The 26,735-nt window shown below is 37.9% G+C and overlaps 1 protein-coding gene across 3 annotated transcripts in view; it reads right to left on the minus strand.

The window, feature by feature from the left end:
• git1 (G protein-coupled receptor kinase interacting ArfGAP 1) overlaps positions 1-26,735 on the minus strand; it is a 189,696-nt gene that overhangs the window by 5,134 nt on the left and 157,827 nt on the right. For 2 of the 3 annotated variants that reach the window (XM_048612583.1, XM_048612584.1), the window contains exons 13-20: positions 26,560-26,711; positions 18,878-19,030; positions 13,579-13,797; positions 11,816-11,926; positions 4,967-5,043; positions 3,015-3,188; positions 1,066-1,129; positions 1-172 (exon numbers count right to left, since the gene is read on the minus strand). In XM_048612583.1, the coding sequence (XP_048468540.1) occupies positions 1-172; positions 1,066-1,129; positions 3,015-3,188; positions 4,967-5,043; positions 11,816-11,926; positions 13,579-13,797; positions 18,878-19,030; positions 26,560-26,711 (1,122 nt within the window). The remainder of the gene's footprint in view (positions 173-1,065; positions 1,130-3,014; positions 3,189-4,966; positions 5,044-11,815; positions 11,927-13,578; positions 13,798-18,877; positions 19,031-26,559; positions 26,712-26,735) is intronic. The other variant, XM_048612585.1, reaches the window with a different exon arrangement.

Here is a 26,735-nt window from a genome sequence, read left to right on the forward strand (position 1 = left end):
TGGCTGCTTTAGCGATATCATAGGCACACTGGATGACTTGCTGCGTGAGCAACTGGATGTCAACCGGTGCACCCGGCTCTGGTGGAATTGTTTTCCTGCACTCACATTGCAATCGGAAGGCACTCGCATTTAGCAGTCTCAAAGAGCATCGGACTGTGTCCAGGGCAGGCTTCTGTCATTTATGAGAAAAAAACACACACAAGTTAGAAAACTCTAAAGCGTAGCACCAACAGTAAGATTCACTGCTATAAGTTTACAATCCAAAACATTGCTCATTGTGTCAGAACAAATTACTTGTCTTTTATACTTGACATTAGCTGAATTTAACCGAATGTACCTAACACTGTCAGTGGTTTTATTTATTTCAGTGAGTTACTTAAATTATAAAATTACAAACTGATCAGACTGATGAAAGAGACTTTGCATTTAACATTATTTAGCTGCATTTAGATCGAGCACTCTTGCCCCTCTGAGTTCCCCATTTAGTTATTTTAATTAGCAGGCAACCTGCTGGCTTAGAGTTCTCCAGTGCCACCATCGATGGAGCTGGCTCTAACAGGGCAAACCAGTCTTGAACAGAAGACTTCGAACAGGCACCAACCCTATTTTCTGCATACATTAAGAGACCAATGTCTGCTGCAGGCAGGAGTAAAGAATGCTTGTTGTTTATTCATACCCAGAATGGCGTTCAGCATTCTCATGGCCAGAAATGTGTGCCTTCTCCCTGGCCACCATAGGGAGTCTTTTGAATAGCCACCCTGTGATTGAAGACCTCACACCCCTTCTACAATCTCTTATGCATCTTGCATCCACTGGCCTGCTCCTTCTACCAAGTGGCAAACTTATCAGGTAAGGAAAACAAGATGCCTTGCAGTTGATTCTAGAACAATGTCTGGAAAATCCATTCTTTTGGACTTCTAAAAACCTTTCCCTTCTGCTGCCTATCTCTTCACAAAAAATTGATCCATTCTGCACTAACTTAGCAACGGAGGAGCAGAATCTTAAAGCTTGGGTTATGGATTGTTCAACTGTTTCTAAATCAGGTGAATTCTAATTAAGTCTTACCTTTGGAAAGAGAGAAGCCATTTCAGTGACTGCAGAGTGGATCTTTTCTGAACATGGTACAAAACTGTCAATGAATAGGCAGATTAAGTGTCATTGTATAATCAAAATATTTAAGACAGTAACTTATAAGTTATAAAATAATTTTATAACTATTACATTAATTGTAAATATATTATAATTCTATTTCTACAAGTGCACAGTTACAGAATCTCAAAGTGTTTAGTGTCAGATGAACAAAATAATACACTGATCTAGAGAAGAAAAAAGGAAATAACTCAGAAAAGAACTAAAACTAAACTGAACTCAAGGGTTTACTGATGGGTTTTTTTAACTAGGCAAAGAGGCAGCAAGGCAGAGGGTACTGGATAGGTAGTACCAGCAGTCTGAAGCATAATGGTTAAACAAGCATTAGCCAATGACCAAAGGAAGAGAGTGGGTGTCAATAAGAAAATCTGTGGCAAGAAAGCAAGGAAGAACAGTAACTAAGGTAGAATTGGACTGGTTTAGGCTGTCAAGGGATGATAACCCATTGAAGTAAGGGTTGGTCTTAGACTTGCACAATAACGGGGAGGTGAAGGGAATGTGGAATTTTCTTTTAGGTGAATACATGGGTTGTGACATTTTGACACAGTTGAAGCTTATTGAAGACCAAGGCAGGAAGGCCAACCAGAGGATTAGAAAAATCAGAGAAGGACTATGAGTACAGGTTGGCAATATTAAAGACGCAGAAGAAAACGGTCAATGGGGAGACCCAAAGACAAGGAAGTTGAGATTGAGTAGTGCATTTAAGTTTCAGACTTGCTAATCCAATCTCAAGTATAATCAAGGAGGTTACTAAGATCAAGGTCAGATACATGAAGTCAAAACCAACTGCTTCAGTTTTGGCAATACTAGAGGAAAGTTTGGCCCATCAGATTTTGATTGATGATTGAAGAATGTAGCAGTGGTCTCTCAATGAGTGGATGAGAGAGTTGTAGAGCCGGTGATCTCGAGGACACATGAAGCTAGTTCCCTGATTTCTGATGACCTAACATAAGGATTTCAAATAAGGATGAGATTGACAACAAGATGGTCCATGAGGAGGTTACTCTGAAAGTTGCAAAACCATTAGAGGGAACGACGAACTTGCCTTGTGAATGTTATGAGCACAACCAGCTAAGACCAGTGTCAAGGAGACAGTCATAGAGAGGTATTCAGAGTGCAATAATATCAAGGCAGCAGGAAGCTTTTAAAGGGTTTAAGAGAGACAAAGAACTACAGATACTTATAAATTTGAAAATATGGTCAGTGGTACAAGTGATACAGGAGCCAGATGGGAAGGTCTTGACTTAGGAGTATTAGGACATTATTAGCTGGAGACTGATGGTTAATTTTCTTCTGTTTGGCTATCCAGTAGGGAAAGTTGATATAAGATTCTCAACCATTGCATATAAATACTTAACTAAGTAAAGTCATGTACCCTTGAAACGGTGGCACGGTAGCACAATGGTTAGCACTGATGCCTCACAGTGCCAGGTCTCCGAATTCGATTCCCGCCTCGGATGACTGTCTGCGTGGAGTTTGCACGTTGCACGTGTTTTCGCTGGGTGCTCCGATTTCCTCCCATAGTCCAAAAGATGTGCAAGTTCAGTGGATCGGCCTGCTAAATTACCCATAGTGTCCAGGGATGTGCAGGTTGGGTGCATTAGCCATGGGAAATGCAGGGTTACAGGGATAGGGTAGGGTGATGGGCCTACGTGGGATGCTCTTCAGAAGGTTGGTGTGGACTTGTTGGGCCGAATGGCCTGTTTCCACACTGTAGGGATTCTATTTTATGCAGGATTATTTCACTTGTCTGGTAGCCAGTATAGTCAAATGCCAGCTTTTTTCAATGTAGTCTTTAATAACTGGTCACGCATAACGTACATCTTGCACCAATGAAACTAGATTTAAATGATTTCCAAACTAACCTTTCATGTTTGCACTCCTGGGCAGCTCGCAGAAGCTCCTGGATGTTTTTCGTGACCTGCTCTGTTTTAAGGATTACATCCTCTGTACTGGGGAGGCTTGGATCTAATTCTCCCTCGTGTTCGTCATATTCTAGGTGGAAGTCATCATCCCTTCCCATCTTCCCATCAGCAATTCTAATAAGGGAAACGGAGACTGAACATGAACACAGTATAGCAGAACAGTAACCAGAATTGTGCCTAGAGTGAATTTTCAGCGCACTATCACGTGCATATAGAATTCAGATGCCTGAGTGTGTGTTACAAAGGCTGTAACTAGATTGAAGGTTCAGATCATATCATAAATGGCAATGAGTCACCTGAACCCAAAAAGCCTAGGCTATAGCATTTAATAGGTGGTGGCTGCAAGCTGTTGTGTGAGTGAGTACATACTTGAACAAGTGTCAATGACCAGAGATTTCTGGATACCTCAGTTTAAATTTCAGAAGGCTGCAAAGGGTGTGAAGAAATTCATCTTGCAATGGCAAATTTATACTTGCCTTCATCAGTCACGAACTGGTAGAAGCTAGAATTTCCAGAAAATAATCAATTACTTTTCATCTTGTAATTTAACACAAAAGCAGCACAGTCACTGTGTAAAGTAAATTTTGACACTTCAGCCTTGCAAAAACAGTGTATGACTACTTAGCTGGTAATTATGTCTGTACAATTAATACAACAAACATTTCAATAATCTAAAGACTGCTGAAAGTCCTCAGATCATGCTGAAGTCCAAATGGGCACAGTCCGAGTTGCAAGAGGACAATTCATAAAATACCTTAACTAAGGATGCACCTGCTTCATTTATGCAGAATGGAACATTTGAACAATCTGAAGATTTTGATGACATTATAAACGTCAGGACAACCCAATAAGTAAATAAATGCATGAAGTGCACAGCCTACTCCTGCTCCGTGTACATGTTCACAGTTCAAATTTGGTTCAAACACGTGCTGCTCATAGCAGCTAACAGCTGTGAGAACATGATTATCCTTGGCGTCATTGTGCTTTGATGAAGCAACTGAAAGAATATTCTAAATTTTAAAAATTAGCTAGTGCCCAAATGCTTTCATGTGACTCCTGGTTTAATGTGCGTTCTTGTGGATGCATAGGCTATAGTGCTTTCTGCAGCCTACCTGGCAGTATTCAAATATGAAGGAAGGCTCTTGCGAAGAGGTACTTATTTATTTGTTCATAGAACGTGGATATCACTAGCATGACTAGCTTTTATCGTTCACCTCTATTTGCCTTCAAATTGGTAGTGGCGAGCTGCTGCCTTAAATCATTGTACTATGTGCTGTTAAGGAAGTGAGCTTACTCCTCTGGCAGTAATGTAATGAGTCACAATCTTCAATAAAAAGAAGAATATTGGACAGGGAAACAGTAAAACACTGAGTTATTGTAGAAGTTGCTTCACTATATTTTAAAAATAAAGAAGTTATATTTTAAAACTTTTAAGCTTGTGGGGGTTTTGATAACACAATATTAACCAGATTTCCTATTGTTTTTTCCTCTACAATGTGCATGATAACAGAGGACAGGACTGTAAAACTACTGTCCCCCTTCTATAGCTTAACTGATGCTCTGTTTTCCAGAATTAAAATAAACACTTATTGTCCATGCTTTTTCTTTCAATATTTTAAAAGCTACACTGTTAAAAACATAACAGAGACATACAGAAACAATTGTGAAAGCAGAAGCAATGTACACTTCTATTATCTACTCGAAGATTGTCATGGCACGATTCCAATCCTACAGAGACAGAATTGTGCAGGAAGAACAGGAAAAACAAACCCTATTCAGACTGGATTTAGGAAATAATTCCAAAATGCACATAAGATGGAAATGCTATGTTAAATACTATTAAATTCAACACAATTTTCAAGGCATTACTAGCTGCAGTCAGATTTACTCACCCCAGTGGCAGCTCACTCGTCTGGGTGTTGTCATAGTCACTGTCTGTTCCACTGCCACGTTTGTCCAGTTTGGATACCTATAAATCGGAAATGAAATGTGAGCATGCAACATGATGTGCTGATGCCACAGGCCTTATTATTAGAACAAATGCTCCTGCGTAATCATTAAAAGAACATGAATTTGAGAGATTATCCCAATTCCCATTGACAAACATGAAAACAACTTTCGAGAATAACTGCCAGACCAAATTTGCTATTCAGTGATTGAAGTTTGACTTCATAATTCTGCATTTTCGTTATGGAGTAGTTGAGGAGTAAAGGGGAGATGGTGGGGTGATAAAAAATTCACTGTACTTGTAATTTAGAAGAACAGGTTAATGCTCTGGGGACATGGGTTCAATTCTGACTAGAACAACTCGGGTGGAGTTTCAATTCAAACAAATCTGGAATTAAAAGCTAGTCAAAGTAGTGGTGGGTGAAACAATCAAAGATTGTCATAAACATCCATCTGGTTCACTATTGTTCTTCAGGGAAGGAACTACCTGGACCGGCCAACATGTGACTCTGGACCTACAGCAAAGTGATTCTTGACATCCCTCTGAAATGACCTAGGGAGCCACATTATTCAAGGGCAATTGAGGATGGACAACAAATGCAGGCCTTGTCAATGACATCCACATCCCATGGAAGAAAAAAGAAGAAAAAGAAAGAAACAAATTTATTCTGCTCAAAATCAGCAGTTAAAGGTTTTTAAAACTTTTCACGAATGACAGGGTAGTTAGATTCAATAAAGGCGGTCTCTAATTCTTCCCTATGAACACAGCTCGTTCTTTATATGCAGAATTTGCACTGAGAAAGGATCCCTCCACTGCTACCTGCATTCAGAAGGTTCAGTAATACTACTGATATTGACTTGGAATTGGCACCTCCATTAGGCACAAAAACATTCTAATGCTGTTTCAGGCTTTATTTTTGAGTATAAAAACTGTAGAAAGTGATGAGGTATAAAAGGAATATCAGAGTAAGGAGCCATCTTATCTTTCACAAGCTAAACACTAAATGCCTAATCATGCAACTTCCTTTTTTGCTCCTATTTTAGCCAATACTATAAACAGTACAGCCTCAAACATGGCATTTGAACTTCCAATACTGTCATAATTTCCTCAAAAATCCCACCCATACTCGTCTGTCCTCACTAATTACTGCTCCATCTCCTACCTCGCTTTTATTATATATTAATCTGGAACTAGATTAAAAAGCAAAATGTCAAAATTGTAATAACTTCATACAGTGTTTAGATACATTTCTAATTTAAACAGCCACATTCAAGTAGCTGGAACAAACAAAAAATGTTACAAACCAATTTTACACCAAGCCAGCTGACTTAATAGACCTGACTCTTTTATCAAGTGCAGTTCAAAGACTGAGTACACACAAAATTATTTGATCATTTTACATTTAAATGAACTCCATAATTTCATTTGGGATAATGAATGACTAAAGTATAGCTTTATGGTTTCAAATGCCCGACTGGAGAATCCTGTAATAAAATCGCATTCGCAAAGTTAATTTCATTATTTCATGAAATTATAACCAGCAACTGGACAAAAGGGACACAAGGGGCAGCACAGTGACACAGTGGTTAGCACTGCTGCCTCACAGTGCCAGGGACCCGGGTTCGTTTCCAGCCTCAGGTGACTGTCTGTGTGGAGTTTGCACATTTTCCTCGTGTCTGCGTGGGTTTCCTCCGGGTGCTCCGGTTTCCTCCCACAGTCCAAAGAGGTGCAAAGGTGGATTGGCCATGCTAAATTGCTCATAGTGTTCAGGGATGTGTAGATTAGGTGGGTTATAAGGGGATCGGTCTGCGTGGGATGCTCTGAGGTTCGGTGTGGACCTGTTGGGTCGAAGGGCCTGTTTCCACACTGTAGGGATTCTATGATCTATTCTATGAAAAACAAAGAAGCAAGAACACTGAATTAGATATCAGATTCACATCTGATTGCAAGATTTATAAAATTTTATGGAAATTATCAGGAATATAAATCAATAATATGCAGAGTATGATTTCCACATAAAATCAAAATCTCAGCACTAAAGAGATTGCTTTACAAAATCAAAGGAATTTATTTTGTATTCATTCATGGGATGAGAGATTCACTGGGTGGGCCAACATTTTTTTGCTCATCACCAGATGCCTTTGACAAAGTGGCACTGAGATACTTTCTTGAACATTTATAGTCCATTTGGTATAGGCACACTTGTAATGCTTTTGAGGGAGGGAGCTGTAAGATTTCTGACCCAGTAACATTGAAGGATCAGTGATACATTCCCAGGTCAGACCTGTGGTTGGCTTGGAGGGGAACTTGCAGGTAGTGATATTCCCATGCATCCGCTGGCTTTATCTTTCGATGGTCAATTAAGGGATACTAGTCTCAAAATTTCAAAGGCAGCACTAGTTTGTATCAATGAGGCTGTTAGGTAGAGTGGCTTGGATGGGGATGGGGTGGGGAGGCTTCAGGATAGAGAATCAGCAAATTCTCACTCACATCAATTATATACTTCCTTCATTTCAAATAGGGAGAGATTAGTTTCAATGATTTAAAAAAATATATGAATTCAAGTGATATTTGCAAAGTGCAAATTTGCCAGCTGTATTAGAAGCACTTCAATGAATAGCGTGGATCTAACCAACTATCGAATGTAACTGGAAATTGCTGTGGAAATGTGAACTAGATATGACTTCAGAACATCCAATTCTTAATGGCAGTTCTTGAATGGCTGTTTTAATTTCAAACAATTCCGACATAGTAAGGATGCTCTAGCAATATCTATTATAACTCTGAAATATTAGACTTTTTCAACCTTTTGAATGTTGTGAATTACAAGTTTTACAATTAAACTCTTACTGGCATACACAGTGAAGAACAGTTTAGATATGTTCAACTTCTTGACATATCCTTGCACCCAAAGAGTCAGCAGTTATGGGATTAACAGAGAAGTAATAAAAGTGCATGCATTCTTCAGAAGAGATTAAGATTTAATAAATTTGGAAATAACTACACTATGGCAAATGGTTCCAATAAATCACAGTTTTCTATCAGTGTGTAATAAGCTAGCTGTAGATTTGAATATTTTCCCTTCTTCTCATTACTAAGTTTTCCATAGAGCAATAAGCATTGAATTCTAAGTTTAAAATTAAGTCCTCTCTTCAAGTCTGTGGTTTCATAATGAAAAGGCAGACAGATTTCTGCAGTCACAGACTGTACAATTTGCATATTTAAGACCGAACATACATTGAAGGGAGGGGGGAATGGGAAAAACAAATAAGCCTATCAAGCTTATCAATTTTGTGTTAATATTCAAGGTAATGTATTTGAAAACAGACAATCAAATCAGTAATTGTTAGACAAAAACCAACAAATATGTCTCCAAATCTTCAAAAAAATTGAATTTTGATGACACTGGAAAACAACATCCAAATGCTGTCTCCTTCATAGTGTTCTGTCTTGCATTTCCTTTTCAAAAATTAGGGAATTGGAACACACAAGAATAAAAATGCACATGCACACAATTTGGCTAATTAATACAGTTTTACACAAAGGAGAGATTATAAATGAGAATAATTTGTTTATATCTGGAAAAAGACTTCCAAAAACATCAAATTGAGAATACGATTTTTCCGATAGCTAAAAGTAGCTCTCTTTTAAACTTAATGTTGCAGCTTCCTGTAACAGCAAACTTACCCCGTTAACTATCATGCTTGGTGCATTTTATATTATTTTATGTAAAATTTAAGACTTGATTAAAATTATTAGGGTTTTGTGAATGCAATGATTTATTAAACCAATGAATTGGCAACACAAGTTAGAACTTCCACTCCTTTGTAAGGAATACAGTTTACCAAGACTGCTGGGGATTCAAATATAAACTTGAAAATAGATTAAAAAATCTGAACTGGATGCTTCCAGGATTAAAATAAATACTGGAAACATTCAAGAGGTCTGGTAGCATCTGTGGAAAGAGAAAACATTCATGTTTCAGGTCAGTGACCTCTCTAGTATTCTGAAAGGTCAACTACCTGAAATGTCAACTCTTTCTCTCTCTCTCTCTCTCCACAGTTTCTGCCAGTCCTGTTCAGTGCTTCCAACATTTTCTGCTTCTCTTTTAGATTTCCAGAATCTGCAATATCTTGATCTCCTGTTCAGATTTCTTTTGTTTCTCCAAATTTCTAGTCCAAAGGATTAAAGTCAAGGCACCTTCAACTCCAAGCCTCAACTAAATCTTGATTCAGCAAAGCTTTGCAAACAAAGGTTTACTATCCTTGAACCATGAGATCTCAGAACCATCTGCCATTATGCATGATGCCTTCTTCATGCAGTTTTCTATGATTAAAAGATTCACCTTTTTACTTTACAAGGACAGTATTCGAGTCTGATGTAACATACCCATTCAAAAATGTCAAATAAATGCCAATTTAACCCTTTGAGGACACGAGCAATTAAAGTTTCCAAATTTATTCTTTTATTGTACATGGGACATAAGTGTCATTGGCAAGGCCAGCATTTATTGTCACTGAGAAGATGGTGTTGAGATGTAAATGCAAGGTCTCCTCTGCATTAGATATTCTAGCGCCTTCAGTTCTACAAAATTTGGTGGGAACTTACAATAAACCCCACTAATGGAAACATGAAAAGGTTCTAACCATTTCAGCACCATTGCCTCTGAGGAGTAGAACAATTCTGCATTTTTTAAGTAGATCAACTTAAATTTTGACTCAGATTTTGTAAATTGAAAATGGATAAAAGTATCTGAGGGAAAGGTAACTACCTGCATTAACTGCTACCAAATCAGTTAAAAAGTTGAGAGTCAGGTTGAGAATCAGGCACCAAAACAAAAGAAAGCCACTCACAAGGAAAGAAAAAACATTTTTTGATGAATAGAAAGGCATCCCGAGTTTCTGTGGGCAACAGTAAGTTCTTGAATATTTTCTTTCAGTAATTTGACCCACTGCTGATTTTGTTCAGCCACGTTACCATTGATCTCCTGCACCCCCAAAGACTTTTTATAAATTAGACTATAAAAAAACAGATGCTAAATTTTAATATGCTTTAGTTAATAGTTTCCATACCTGCTATTAAAACATAACAATTTATCAGCTGCTTTTATTTAAATTTACAAAATCTGTGTCTCAACATGGCTGAGAGGGGAGAAAAGCAGTACTCAAAGGGTTAACACATGGGAAACAGGAATAGTCAGCACAAACCAAAAAAGTAGTAGAATGCTTGAATGGGAAATGGCCTTGCTTGACAAAATATGATCACCAAAGGTCATTATGCTATTCGCATGTTATTCAAGTGTGAAAAGATGTTAAGACTGTTAAAAAGGAAAGCATTATTTAAATTAGCAGTGTTAATAGTAACAATTGAGCAAGAGGGGCTCATCTTTTGGAATGCACAATGCATACCCACTGTATTCACCTTATTCTTTCCTCATTTAATTTCGTTATGTAGCTTCTTTGTGACTGTAGGCAATCCTTATTTAGCGTTTAGACCACTTCTAAACCAGACATGTTAGAGCTACAGAAAAACTTCACAGTCACAACTCAAACTAAATGGGATATACTTTTGAGATTTTGTTTAAAAAGTTGCAGCATTATTCTGTATAGTTTTTTTCAAGTTTTGTAAAAATTGTTAATCTAGCCTGTAAATCATTGTCTAATGATAAATTCTTTATCCCCTCAGTATGCAAGAATGTATAAAATGGGAGCATATGAATCTCAATTCCAGTAAAACACCTCTACTCATCTTTTCATGCTCTTATCTTACAAACTCTATCTTGAAAACAGTTGAACTTGCATCCTTTTTTTAAGACGTGGGGAGGCAAAGAGATCTAAACTTTGTATTCCACTTTATTGAAACAAAATGTGCTTCCTGATTTCATTCCTAACAGCGAAGTTTTACTATTATGATTATGCATACCGTTAACCTCCTTATCCTGCACTCAACTGCCAAACTAAATAGCTTCTCAGTTGAAAATTGATTTGAGGCTATTTAACACAAATACTTTTGAAGATTTTGGGGAATAGGGCTTTATTGCTTTGTCTTTCAGAAACCAGCCATGTTATTAGCCAAATAAATTAATTAGCAAAACTGGTGTGAACATCTCTCAGAAAGTAAGTCGCCAACATCTAATTTTCTTTTTTAATACATATTGTATTAACAAATAGTTTACAGCAGAATTTTTGCGGCCAGTTTCAGTGATGTGCTCTAAGCATAAAGCTTCTGAAGCACTTTTCAAATGACCAAGTTTGTATTCAACTCTACCATGAATGAATTTGATTTCATGCAAAGTTGCCAATTTACATTACATGCAGGTCAACTTGACAACAGGATTTGCTTCTGTATCAAATTACTGACTGTATAAGTTCCATTATAACCCACTGGAAGTCCGAAAATGGTGGATTTCCATTGGTGGTTATTCCATGAGAAAGCTAGCACTGCATGACCGATCAAGTTGCTCCTACTGTGCTAATGCTTCTGAGGTAAATTTAAAGTTACAACCATGGTATAACAAAAATAGAGCATATTTATATTCATGAATTTGTCAACATTGCATTGAAACATATTTACAATGTGCAGTTGCACTTTCAATTATGCAGTTCGTTCCAAAATTCAAGAAAAATATTGTTTGAAAGGCCTTTTTTTGATATATTCAACTAAGCATTCCAAAAAATAACCTCCCCATTTTTGAAGTGAAAAGAAAAGCAGAGATTATAGTCAGAGCAAAATCCATGCAAAAGGCATGGATACTCCTAGAACACTTGCTGGTATCCTTTCTGCCCCTTCTTACTTGAGCCCAACTGAGATGGTACTTAACCACGGATCTGCCGCAGTCCTGTGAACAGGAATGCAGCGGAGAGAAGGGAAAGGGTACAGAGGTCACGGAGACACCCCTGCGAATCTGTAACATGGAAGGGACAGTGTAAACAATGGCATGCACACTGACATTAATGAACTTTTAAAAAATAAACCATGCATGTAACTTGTTAAAGCCAACTTGCATTATGTAGATAAATAATGGTTAAACAATCTCATGCAGAAGAAGTCAAATAAAAGCAGTCATCTTAAGTCAGATCTACTAGTAGATTATGAATTCTGTTAATGAAACATGCATACTGAACTACTGAAACAAAACAGCACAAATGAGGCAACATTCACACAAAACTTTGCGATGAATCAACGTGACTTCCCTCATTTATCTTTTCTCAAAAACGACAGTGAACACACACAATTAATTCACTTAATTATGTTGTCATGATCTGTTTAATTAAGCTTGATCACTTTTGTAGATGTTCTGAGCTATTAGCAATTATCAGATGAAAATGCTTTTAGAAAAATTGTTTGAACTACTTGAAATTTTTGGCACATCGATAATGAGTATGTGCAAATCTAAAATTCATGATTTCAAATATCTTAAAGACAATACAATTTGATTCAAATTTTAAAATGCACATCTTCAGATATTTATGTCTCCAAAGCAGTTATTTTCGTACAAACTTTGTTTTCTGATTGCATCAACCCTAGAAGTGACTGACTCTGATCTGCTAATTATCAGTATATTTCTGATGGACTCCACTAGCTTTTGTTCTAGTTACTAGATCGAGTATAGCCACAATGTAGATTTCTAAATATGTTGAGATAATTAGTGAAGCCTAATGGGGATTTGGACTTTGTTCATTTTCAAAATTTAGAACATTTATTTTTCCCTAGCCAAAACAGGAGAGAGCCAATTCAAGGACTTTAGACAGCAACTTTCATGATAACTGTCTCAAACACTTCTGGTCAAACCAATGTTAGGAATTAAAAGAAGTTATAATTTGAAAAAGCAATGAGATTTCCTTAATTGAAAAAGAGCTTAACTACATAATTAAATTCAATTAAGCAAGCCAATGCTAGATAGTTAAATTCAGTTAAATGAATCTAGATACAGTGGTTTCTAACAAGAAAACAGAAGTGAAACAAAAATTTAATTGCACTTGAACACACTGCATAAACCTGATAGTTGCATGGATCATATCTTGATTTTACAGATTATAACACAGGAATGCCAAAATAAGAAAGTATTCTGTTCGTAAACTGAGCACAAAAGCTAGGGCCAAGAGTAGTGCTGCTTGCAACAACTGTAAATTTGGTTCTTCAATGCTACAAACCTCTGCAAATCTTTTTCCTGATGGAACGGTTTACAATTCCCACATGTATATTAGCTATGGCCACTTTATCACATAAATAAAAGTGTTATACTGACTTAAATGCTGAGCACGAATTGTCCAATAGTTCATCTGTACATAAAGCATACATCTGTACAAATTATAATCAGAAATCTGTACTGCAGTTCGGGTTAGAAGATAAAATATCTGTTAATGAAAATAAAGAAACCTTTTCTGTCAGAATTTGGAGTCATAAAAATGAGACAGAGTTACTGCACTACCGTTTTTGGTGCCTATACCAAACAGATATTATAGTCTTTTCATACGGATAGAGCAGTTCAACATGCTGAAAAAAAATTATGAAGACACTTTGAAATGAAATCTGTATTGTAAAGCATTAACTCACATTGCAATCCAAAGACTGAAGTCTTGTCGCAATGTCATCAGTAGTTTGACCAAAGGATTTCTGTCCAGATCTGGTTTCATACATGGACACGGCTTGCCGATCACGTCTACTTGTGCTTGCATGGGGACCAAGGTCCTGCCGGTCACTGGTAGTTGGTGACGGATGCAAACTAGGTGTTTGTTGTTTCATTTGTGCATTTTCTGTCTGTAGCTTGTTAATCTAGAATGCAATCAAAAATGGATCCATAACACCTTAAAACAATAATGCAATGTTGAGTATGGACCCACCCTCATGCACAATTTAAACATTTGTTTTATTAAAATTAGTGGGAGCAACATACAGTATAGGAACATGTACAGAACTAGGATTGTGGACTTTGGATGTGATGAAATAATTTTATATTTCATATCCATATTTACATCTTCAGCAATCAATGATTACTAAATATTCCCATGGTTGTGCACAAATATTCCATCATAACCAATTTTTTTCTGTCCAGTGCGACAGGCCAAATCAGCTGCATTGCCTGTTACCATCTGAAGAAAGTTTGTGAAGCATCAAATACTGTAAAGCAAAATTGTTAAAAGGGACACATTTATATTCTCAATTTCCAACATGAAATACAAGCAAATTGATCATGTCATAAGAACAGGTGATCAAGGTAGGCAAGGGATAAAACTAAATTAGTCACTATTAAGTATGGAGGAAGTCATTTTATTTAAAATATAGAAGGATGCCATTTGGTTCAAGTTCTTAAAAAGCAATGATCTTAGTCCCAGGCCCCAAAATAACTAAAAGAAAACTAGAATGCTAGAAGAAAGGTTGTGCAGTTAAACAGAACCAAAATAGTTAAAATAAATAGACATTAAATCTGCTTAATAACTTGTTAATTTATTAAGTCTATTTATAAAGACTACCTGCTGGAATATTCACATTTCAGTTAGATATCCATGGTGTATCTTATTTGCATACACTCTAGCGATGCTCAAAACTGCAATGTTATACAAAAATTAATTGTTCATAAGCAATTTAGTGTGCAACTAGGGCAAATTCAGTTCCAAGTTACCAACATGAGCAGCATTAATGTTCTTGCCTAAATATTTTTTAGGTTGGCTCATGGGATAAGTCTAGTACTTTATTGCATCTGACCCAAATTTTAATTTACACCAAAGCTTAGGAGTTTGGTAACCAAATTCTCCAAAGTGAACACTGCCTTTGAGGAATGATTTATAAATTTGTGGATCACAGTTATACATTGCTTTGAATACAGGTTAAGTGCAATTAAACAGATATTGTACAAATACTGCGACTAAAACTAAAAATGACCAATATTCATGGCACATAAAGAATTGCAAAACGGTTACAGCGTAGGAGGCCACTGAGATAGTGTTCGTACCAAATTTCTGCAATAACTACTCAGCTGACTTCACTCCCCAGTCTTTTCCCAAAAATGGTTTTCCCTTTAGACGATCGTCTTACTTCCTTTGAAAGCCACGATCAAATCTGCTTCCACCACTCTCAAGCAATGCAATCCAGACACTAACCACTCACTGCACAAAAATAGCTTTTCCTGACATCACCTTCAATTCTTTTGTCAATCACTTGAAATTGGTTCTCAAAATTTTCTCCCCATCTAATTTGTCCAGACCTCTCATGATTTTATATGTCAAATTTCCTTTCAACTTCCTCACCTCTAAGGATAACAGTCCCAACTATGCCCATCTAACCATGTAACTAAAAGCTTTTATTCCCAGAATCATTCTCATTAATCTTTTCTGTACCTACACCAATGTTTCCAGGTCCTTTCTAAAATATGCTGCCCAAAATTGGACACGATACTTGAGGGTGACCCACTGTTTTATAAAGATTCACCATAACTTTCTTGCTTTTGTATTCTTCTGCTAAATCATGTTTGTAAACTTAGTCATGTGAAAAATGTGAAGTATATTGAAAATGTGGTACGTTAACTGGTGGCCAAAGTGCTACAGTGAAACAATAGATTTTGTTACACCAACTCAGTTCACTTAAAAATATTCCTGTGGTGAACTCAAAAATACTCCTTTAAGTGTAAAGTCATTTTTATAAAAACTGCAATATGACATTTTATCATACTCATTACTGTCTATTCTTTCAAAAGTATGACTCATTGTCTGCCAACACCTTGTCCTGAGCTGTTCATCTTGCCAGTTTTTTTTTGTGACTTGGTTTTGCCATTGTCTTCCATTCTTAGAATCAGGGTGAGGGGCAGATCCCAAGACTACCTCAACTGGAACAGGAATTTAACTTGTGTTGTAGCATTATTCTGAATCACATGCTAGCTATCTAGTCAACTGAGCTAAACAGGCCTTTACGTATCATCTCAAAAATCTATTCCAGGATGCAGCTGTGAGATCAGCAGCACTGTGCTGCTTCCAGACCATTAGCTGGAAATAATTAACCTCTCAAAAATCCAAACTACTGGCAACTATCCTATATCTATTTGCAGCATTCTGCCAGGAATAAAATTTACTGCATAAGACCAGGTTGTTTTCATGGTAGAATTTTTTTTCTTGTAGAGAACACTTTGCACTTCAGCCTGTCATGACTTAAGGATACTCTCTGTCACTTGTACAGTGCCATTTCAATATTACAGTAAACAGGAGAAAGTAGTATGTGTTGCTGGAATGGAAGGAGGGGATTGTTTTAACAAATTTTATTCACATCAACCAACTGAATTTAGCAAAAGTGCTAAAAGCACGGTTAACTAAACCATAATGTATACACAAAACAGATTTTCTGAAGTTGAGAGCATGCACTAAAAATAATGGCTTACTGGACTTTTATATGAAAACTGGCTAATTTTCCACAATGGCCACTGCACTGCAAAATTAAATCTTGAACAAAATTTATAATTGATTTTCTCCAACTAATGAGAATGGAAAGAAGTTTAAAGGTCCTCACATTTGACAAAACCAGTGCTGCCCTATAAATTAATTGAAGGCACATCCTCTGTGTGGTCATTTCCATGATACTTCTATCTCCTATAATTAAACTTTTTAAAAAAATTCATTCGTGGGATGTGGGCCTCATTGGCTGGGCCAATATTTATTGCCCATACCTAGTTGTCATTGAGAAGATGTGCTAAGCTGCCTTTTTGAACCAATGCAGTCCGTTGCAGTACTCACAATGCCATTAGGGAGGGAGTTCCAGGATTTTAACCTTGTGACACTGAAAGAATGATGCTATATTTCTAAGTCAGGATGGTGAGTGGCTTGGATGGGAATCTGCAGGTGGACATATTCCCAGGCCCTTTTCCTTCTGTGTGTTAGTGATTTGGAAGGTCTAAGGAAGTCTTGGTGAATTGCAAGTCTCATTAGATATTAGTTATGTATGTAGCAGCTGGGCTTTTAAGAATGCTGCAAAGAAGTTGGTAAGTTGATGGAAGTACAAAAACTAACAACGACATCAGAACAAATGCAATATTCTCATGTACAGTAAATTTGTACCTTTTTTGCCAGTGATGGCAAGATTTTGAAACCAAAGTTTTTTTCCACGTTAACTTTGCCAGTGGTGAAACTTTAATCTTAACAGCTTAGACCCATTTGGATCCTTGTACATAGAAAGAATTACTTTAATAAAGGCAACTAAGATTTCGTACTAATACCCAGGAAAACAAGTAGTCAAATTACTCATTCTTCATGCTTGATTACAAAAGACAATAAGTTGATGAACATTGCTTTGAATTTGAGTCTGTATACTAATCCGACAGCACTGGGCTCTAATTGCTTAAACTTTATAATGCTTTGAACTTCTTCCTTAATGTTAGGCAAACTATCGCAGCTGGAAAAGGCTCAACTTTGCTGGCCAAGTAATATCTGCTTCAATTTCACATCAAGCACTTCCAGTCAACATTAAACAGTGTGAAAGTTACAGAACCAAAATGGAGCAAATGATGTCAACAGGAAGACATGCAAAGGGCTAGCAGCATGCATTGGCTTCAAACTTAACAGGTTCGCATGCAAGTAGCTGATATAGCCAGATGGCAAGAAAACCAATACATCTGGTATTAATGGGACATTGTAGGAAGGTCAGGGCAGAGAGAGAAAGAAAGACAGACAGTCAAGAGTGGGAAAATTCAGAGGGATGAGCTTGCAGGTGCAGGAATGATTTTCAAGTGCTAGCAGTAGATGAGCAACTTATGTTCATGTTCAAAGGGACGGAAGCAGTTTTATCTTTTGATTATCAACTCTGAAACATGGCGAGAACTGCGGTTAGTCCACTGACTTGCTGCATAGAGTACACAGTGAACTTAACTGCTCAATGGTTTTAGAGCCAGCAGCACTCAGATGCCTACATACAGCCCATGTTGGGACTCAGAAGCAGAATGCATCTGGGGTGGAGGGTGCAAGGAATTTAAGTTACATTATCCAGAGAAACAACACATGTTGTAGCAATCTCAACAGTGGAGGGAGACACCCAGTGATCTTATTTACCTGAACTTAATATCAAACTGGGAAGAACAATCTAATTGGAGTAAGCAGCATGGACAAGTAAGTTAGGCAAAAAATAAGAGAGCAGATCAAACTTATTGCATTAAGTATACAACACACAGAATGGGACAGTAACCAATGCACACACAAACACTCTCTGCATGATACTGGAACAGAAAAATTAAGTGGAAAGAGAGCTGAATATTTCTACCCAATGGAAAGCAGTAATAGCACGGTAGATAGCAAAATGTAACTACAAAAGCAATTGATCACTAGTCAAATGAAATCAGGATCAAACTATTGGTCAGGGTCCAACTTGAGTGCTATATTAAGTTCTGATAATCAAGACACAAGGCATTGCAGATGAGCCTTTTCCACTCCAAGTACAAGCAAAACTACTGATACACGCAATAAAAGGCTGTTTCTGTAGAATTACTGTAGAAAAAGTTGCACTCATAACAGTGATTTCTACAAAAGCTGATTTGTCAAATTAAATCGACAGAAAGATCCACATTTTGTGTAATCTGTAGAAGTTAGACAAAATATTAACTTATCAATTCTTGATGTAATCAATCTGCCATAGGCTTGAATCCTGTTTTTATTCAGTTTTCTGTTTAACGTCATCATAAATGATTTAATGGCACTATCACAAAACTAATTGGCTCTTCAATACATCCAGAAGCAAAAACAGCAGCATTAATGTTTTATATTTGTGCAAACAAAACAAAAAAAAACATACAGAAATGTTATTTAAAATTCTGCGATATTTACTCTTAAATCAACAAAAGTGAACCACACATTTAGCGACCAGAATCATTTGCATTACTCACCTGCATTTGAAGTCTGCGCAGTTCCTCACTTAGATTGTTGTTTACTTTCATTAGCTGCTGAACCTTGGCCTCCGAAGCAGCCAAAGCTTTCTTCACCTCCAAATACTCCTGCAGTGTTATGGGGCCATCTGATAAATCGGACGAATCCATGCTCTTAAAATCAAAAAGAATTTTTTGTTAAAAACACTGAACAGCAATAATGCTTAGAAACTCAGGGCTTTTAACGTCATTGAAACCAGCTGTAAAAATAACTGGGTCATTGCTAAAGCAGGCATATATACATTCAGGTGAGTGGGAATAAAACTGCTATCCTAATTCACAACCCTTCTTTTTAACTGGCTGCTTTCATTCTCTTCTGCTGAGCCTTTCCTTTCTAGTTCCCTCTTAGCTCAAGAAAACACGTTGAGGTATCTCTCTAAACTTGATCAGTCATAGAATAATGTTTAGATTTCATTCTAGGGTACTGTGTGTTTTAGGGGAATTTCAAGGCAGCTGTGTGCTGTGGGTGTAAATTCCTGACCCAATTTTCTTTTTCAATTGTCTGCAAACTGTCCAAGTTTAACAGTTTACAATCCAGATGTGGATGGTGCGCCTCACATTTGAGTAGTTAAGCTGTAGAGATAAAGGAGAACATGGAGAGACTGGCAATGATATTTTTGAAGTTACCTACTCACATGGTGCTTCCAAGAGACCCATTAAGTAACTGCCTCATGTGGACCACATGCACAATTCTAGACATTGTGTCTGATCTGAGGGGTCAGGGAGCTGATTATTTGTGGAACCCGAGGAGAGTTAGTGATTGTTTGAGAGGCTGTCAAAGTTTTGCTAGCCTTTGCTACAACTTACTAATGTTTAGGTAGATTATCACCAATCACTGGAATGAAGACAAAGTATTATCAGTGCCTTTGTTTAGAATGCAGTCACTGCAAACATCACACACCTATGCTTGAACAAACAAGCTCATACACCACATAAAAGACAAGTAATACATTAATACCATACATTGTTAAAGCTGTACATGTCTAATTTAATTTGTACGTTTTGTAGAACACTTAGGCATTAAAGGAGGAAAAAAAATAAACTTGCGCTGATATGGGCATATGGGGGACTGGTGGTTCCTGAAGGAAGCACAGAAGTTTGAGTACCATTGTTCTCGAGCAATAAAAAGGTATGTACAAAAAACAAGGTAAATTCCTACTTGCGATTGAAACATAAAACCATGAGACAATAAGACATAGGAGCAGAAATTAGGCCATTCAGCCTAGAGTCTATTCCACCATTCAATCATGGCTGATAAGTTTCTCAACCCCAATCTCCCGCTTTCTCCCCGTAACCCATTGATCCCCTTGACAATCAAGAACCTATCTCCGTCTTAAATAAACTCAATGACCTGGCCTCCACAGCCTTTTGAGGCAATTAATTCCTTAGTTTCACCACTCTCCGGCTGAAGAAGTTTCTCCCTATCACCGATCTAAAAGGTCTTCTCTTTACTCTAAGGTTGTGCCCTCAGGCCCTAGTCTCTCCTATTAATGGAAACATCTTCCCAACATCCACTCTGTCCAGGCCATTCAGTATTTTGTAGGTTTCAATTAGATTCCCCCTCATCCTTCTAAACTCCATCGAGCATAGACCCAGAGTCCTCAAATATTCCTCTTATGTTAAGCTTTTCATTCCAAGGACCATTCTCATGAACCTCCTCCGAACCCGCTCCAGGGTCAGTACATCTTTCCTGAGATATGGGGCCCAAAACTGCGCACAATACTCCAAATGTGGCCTGACCAGTGCCTTACAGCCTCAGAAGTACATCCTTGCTTTTATATTCAAGTCCTCTGAAAATACATGCCAAAGTTGCACTTGCCTTCCTAACTACGGACTCAACTTGCAAGTTTACCTTGAGAGAATCCTGGACTAGAACTCCCAAGTCTCTTTGCACTTCAGACTGCTGAATTTTCTCCCCATTTAGAAGATAGTCCATGATTCTATTCTTCTTACCAAAGTGCATGACCTCTCACATTCCCACGTTGTACTCCATCTACCGCTTCTTTGCCCACTCTCCTAACCTGTCCAAATCCTTCTGCAGCCTCGCCATCTCCTCAATACTATCTGTCCCTCTACCTGTTTTTGAATCATCTACAAACTTGGCCAGAATGCCTTCACTCCCTTCATCTAGATCATTAATGTATAAAGTGAAAAGTTGTGGTCCAAATATTGACCCTTGTGGAACACCACTTGTCACCAGCTGCCATCCTGAGAAAGACCCTTTTAATCCCACTCTCTGCCAGACAGCCAATCTTCTATTCATGCTAGCATCTTGCCTCTAACACCATGGACCCTTATCTTATTCAGCAGCCTCCTGTATGGCACCTTGTCAAAGACCTTCTGGAAGTCCAGGCAGATAACATCCATTGGCTCTCCTTGGTCTAACCTGCTTGTTACTTCCTCAAAGAATTCTAACAGATTTGTCAGGCACGACCTCCCCTTGATGAAGCCATGCTAACTTTACCCCATTTTACCATGCACTTCCAAGTATTCAGAAGTCTCATCCTTCATAATGGACTCGAAAATCTTACCCACGCATAATCGGCCTGTAATTTTCAGTCTTTTGCCCGACTCCTTTTTAAACAGGGGTATCACGTTAGCAATTTTCCAGTCCTCTGGGACTCTCCCTGACTCTAGTGATTCTTGAAAGATCACCACTAATGCTTCCACTATCTCCTTAAGAACTCTGGGGTGTAGTCCATCTGGTCGTGGTAATGTATCCACCTTCAGGCCATTCAGCTTTTCTAGCACCTTCTCCTTGGTGACGGCCACCATACTTAGCTTTGCCCCCGACTCTTGAATTTTTGGGATATTACTCGTGTTTGCCACTGTGATGACTGACTCAAAGTAATCATTCAGTTCCTCAGCCATTTCCTTGTTCCCCACTACTATCTCTCCAGCGTCATTTTCCAGCAGTCCAATGTCCACTTTTGCCTCTCTTTTGTCCTTTATATACCTAAAGAAACTCTAACAGTCTTTCTTTATATTACTGGCTAGCTTACCCTCATATTTAATCTTCTGCCTCCTTATTTTTTTTTTGTTACCCTCTTTTGGTCATTGTAAGCTTCCCAATCCTCTGGTTTTCCACTGTTCTTCGCCACATTATATGCTTTCTCTTTTGCTTTTATACTATCCCTGACTTCCCTAATCTGCCATGGTTGCTTCATCGTCCCTGTACCATGCTTCTTTTTCCTCGGGATGTGTCTCCCGAATTACTCCTAGAAACTCCTGCCATTGCTGTTCCACTGTCTTTCCTGCTAGATTCCTCTCCCAGTCAATTCTGCCCAGCTCTTCCCTCAAGCCTCTGTAGTTGCCTCTATTCAGCTATAATACCATTACCTCTGATTCTATCTTCTCCCTCTCAAATTGCACAGTAAATTCACTCATATTATGATCACTGCCTCCTCAGGGCTCCTTCACCTTATAAGCTCCCTTATGAAGTCTGCCTCATTGCACAACACTAAATCCAGTATTGCCTGTTCTCTAATGGGCTCCCCCACAAGCTGCTCCAAAAAGCCACCTCGTAGACATTCCATAAATAGAATTAGCTATAGTTGACTGCATATGGAATTGATCCCACACATTACAACATATCACCTGAAAGCCTCCTCTTACATGTTTCTTGTTGAATGTGACAATACAATGGCTTTAAGAGGTGTATTGCGTCCTTTTTGTTTTAAAATAGAGAGTTGGAGACTGAGGCACCAAGTGGTCTGTTCCAAGCCAATAAAGTAAACAGCTTGTAAGGCTTCGGGTTTTTTTGGAATAGGAGCAGCATGAATGGGTGGAATCAAACGCCCATAGAACCAGGGTTTTAGTTTGGCTTTCGGCAGTTGTTGGCATTTTGAAGCTGCCATACATCTCTCCCTTCTACAGCAAAACACTTGGGAGTTCTCTCTTTATCTCTGCCAGAATTTTCTCTTAATGTTCTTTCATCCTGGACTGGAGAACCATTGCATGGAAAACAATCTATTTTACTGAATTTGCCTTTGCCCAGGGTGTATTTATGGGATGTTACTGTATTGGAACAGTTGCTGTTTAGTTGTTAAATAAACTATTATTCTGTTAAGTTTTCCAACAGAGATAAAGTTAGACCAATTCCTCTTTTATTTGTATTTTAACTGTACAGTAAGAATAACTTCAACTTTCCAAATATTGATTGGAAACTGTTTAGTTGTAATAGTTTAGATGGAGCGGATTTTGTCCAGTGCGTTCAGGAAGGATTCCTGACACAGTATGTAGATAGACCAACACGAGGAGAGGCCACTTTGGATTAGGTGCTTGGCAATGAACCAGGCCAAGTGTCAGACGTGTTGGTAGGAGACATTTTGGCGGTAGCGATCATAATCCTGTTACTTTTATAACAGTCATGGAAAATATGGACAGAAGTTACGAGGTGATGTACCACAAGAATCTGTTCTGGGTCTTCTTCTATTTGTGATTTTTGTAAATGATTTGGATGTAGGAGTGGAAGGGTGGATTAGCAAGTTCGTGGACGATACGAAGGTGGGTCATGTTGTGGACAGTGTGGAGGGCTGTTCTAGGTTACAAAGGGACATTGATAGAATGCAGAGCTGGGCTGAGAAGTGGCAGATGGAGTTTAACCCTGAAAACTGCGAGGTGATTCATTTTGGAAGGACCAATTTGAAAGCAGAATACAGGGTTAACAGAAAGATTCTTGGCAGTGTGGAGGAGCAGAGGGATCTCGGGGTTCATGTTCACAGTTCCCTGAAAGCTGCCACCCAGGTGGATAGAGTTGTTAAGAAGGCGTATGGTGTGTTAGCTTTCATTAATAGAGGGATCGAGTTCAAGAGCCGTGAAGTCATGCTCCAGCTATACAAAACCCTGGTTTGGCCACATCTGGAGTATTGTGTCCAGTTCTGATCACCTCATTACACGAAAGATGTGTAAGCGTTGGAAAAGGTGCAGAGGAGATTTACCAGGATGTTGCCTGGAATGGAGGGAAGGTCTTACGAGGAAAGGCTGAGAGCGCTAGGGCTTTTCTCTTTAGAACGACGAAGGATGAGAGGTGACTTGGCAGAGGTGTACAAAATGATCAGAGGTATAGATAGAGTGGACAGCCAGAGACTTTTTCCTAGGATGGAAGTAGCTATTACAAGGGGGCATAGTTTTAAAGTGAGTGGAGGTAGATATAGGGGAGACATCAGAGGTAGGTTCTTTACTCAGAGTGGTAGGGGCGTGGAATGCATTGCCGGAGCTGATAGTGGAGTCGGCCTCATTAGCGGCATTTAAGTGGCTGTTAGATAGGCATATGGATGATAGTATAAGGTAAGGGTGGAGGTTAGATAGACTTAAGTTTAGGGTAAAAGTTCGGCACAACATCGTGGGCCGAAGGGCCTGTACTGTGCTGTACAGTTCTATGTTCTAATAAAGTTTGCTTTGCTTAAAGCCGAGTGGTGTAACCAATTGAATTACATCTAGAACACAGCACCTTACACTTGCCTATAAATAAGGAAAATTAGGGTCTAGGCTATCTCCTTGATATATTTGGAGGGGGTTTGGTCTGGTCCATAACATGAACTTGCATCTAAAATACTTGAATGAACGATTAGGCAATATAACACATCAGAACTCTGTTTCTGGGAAATGTGCTAAACATACAATTAGGATAGGAGCTCTCCCTTTTCCACTAAAAAGAATGCAATGAGAATTTGGATGACAATTGCAATCTAGCTTCAAGTGCACAAAAGCCTACAAAACGTAGAAGTAATTTAAAGGCTGCCGTTAGATTTTCTTCAAAGAGAATATAAACAGGGAACGCACAAATATGCACACACGTTATGACTGAAATGTAGTGACAGCACTTAGATAGCCTGACATGAAGCTTGTGAGACATATTCTATTTAGCAACTAGAATATGTAATACACTAAATAATGAAATGGAGCGAATACAAAGCACTTGCAATCATGCTCAATATAGGAATAATGAAAAGCAGCACTGTTTTGCATCAGTTTCTTAATCTCCAATTTAGACATTGGCTGCACACCAGACTATAAAAAAATGACACTTCTCAAAAAAAGTGTGTGGTTAATACTAAAAGTACAGACCTTTGTGCTGGCAAGCTTAATGGTATTTCCTGCTGTTTCGCAAGATTTTTGACTCAACGTAGAAATATGTTGCAATATACACGTTCTCTTCATTCTGGGATCAGTTTAAAAACTTGGCATTTCCATCAACATTTAAATAACTGATCTCTTCTATGAACATCACATTTCAATAGATCAGTATTTTGATGGGGAAGGGAAGAATGGAGCACAAAAGCATTGAGAATAGAAACAGGTAGAATAAATGGAACTCTCTATATACGCACCACAATCCAGGAAAATTTTTCTAAGCTTTTAACACAAAAATGAATTTGGAAAACCACCTAAGAGGTGACCCAGATTTGCAAACTACTACTGCTTTTTTCAAATTGGGTCAACTGGAGACAAGATGTTACACCATCAGTGCTCAGATAGCCATTAACTTACTTATTTGCCTCCACCTACAACACAGAGCAGCAATTTTACAGGGAGACTGCCACTGCACCTCCAATGCTGGCATATAACTTAAAATAGAAAAGGATAGAAAACAGCAAAAAAGAAAAAAATGTAATTCTGTGCTAGGACGAAGAAATTCATTGCAGTTTTCTTACATACTCTGACAACAGGCTGGTACAAATCACCATTCACATCAAACTTGTTTTTGGATTAAAAATTAAAACTTCTAGCAGATCTTTTGATATACAACTCATCAAATCAATGCAAGATGTGTACCAACTACACATGGGGCAAGAATGACCAAGGTTCTGCAACTTGAAAATTAAATTAATAAACTGTGCAAAGATATGTACTAAATCTAACAGATAATCTTTCAGCTCATGTATCAGAAGAATTTAACTTAGTTTCAAAATGAAGAAAGCACAGCCCAAAATGTTAACTGAAACTTATATCAACATAAAATCAAAGTTGCATTAGTTTGCCAATGGTTAGTTCCAATATAAACATATTTTAGAGTCTTTGCCAACACTATCAAGTTGTACACTATCATAAACTAAACATTAAACTTAGCTCTGCAACAAAATGAGATATTTGTTGTTTCCATATGAAGCTCCTTGCTCAAAAAATAAATTAAAAGTTATTCCACAGAAAAGACAGAGTTACAAAAATTAATTGATTGCAAATTACTCAATCACTGACTGACACAAAAGACTCATTTTACTATTCAATCAACTTGTTTGATTTTCCCCTGACCATCCAATTTGATGCATGTATTACATGGTAACGTACCAATGTAGAACACAGAAAGCTAATTTATGGTGGAGGGACGTAGGTTTACACTGATTCTCCAACATGTGATCTTAATATGAGCTACTGATATTGTCAAGAGAAGAGTAACCATTGTTAGGTTAGTCACGGCAATAAACAGCTGAAACAGGAAGGAAATGCAAGCAGGTTTCCAGTTCATCATTCTGAAAACTAATAAGCAATGAGACAACTTGAGGATAGACATATATTGCTGCTGTTCACAATTAAGAAACTAAATAAAAGGACAAAAAAGTAATTTTTAAATTCAAGTTCCTCCATTAACTTATCCAATTTAAAATCATACAAGTTACCAAATGGAAGATCTCAGTTCTCACCTTTGCTCGGTTGTTTCTGCCTGATGATGCGTTTCGGTGTAACTCAGCGTCTGTATCCTCATCAGAAGCTACACTATCATAATCATGCTGATCATCACCAAAGTCGCTGTCAGGGCGATCATTTTGATTCCGCAGAAGATAGTCAATATTTTCTGGTTGAAAACAAGGGCGATTAG

The sequence above is a fragment of the Rhincodon typus genome, chromosome 26 (assembly GCF_021869965.1).
Source record: "Rhincodon typus isolate 14 chromosome 26, sRhiTyp1.1, whole genome shotgun sequence".
NCBI classification, from domain to species: Eukaryota; Metazoa; Chordata; class Chondrichthyes; order Orectolobiformes; family Rhincodontidae; genus Rhincodon; species Rhincodon typus.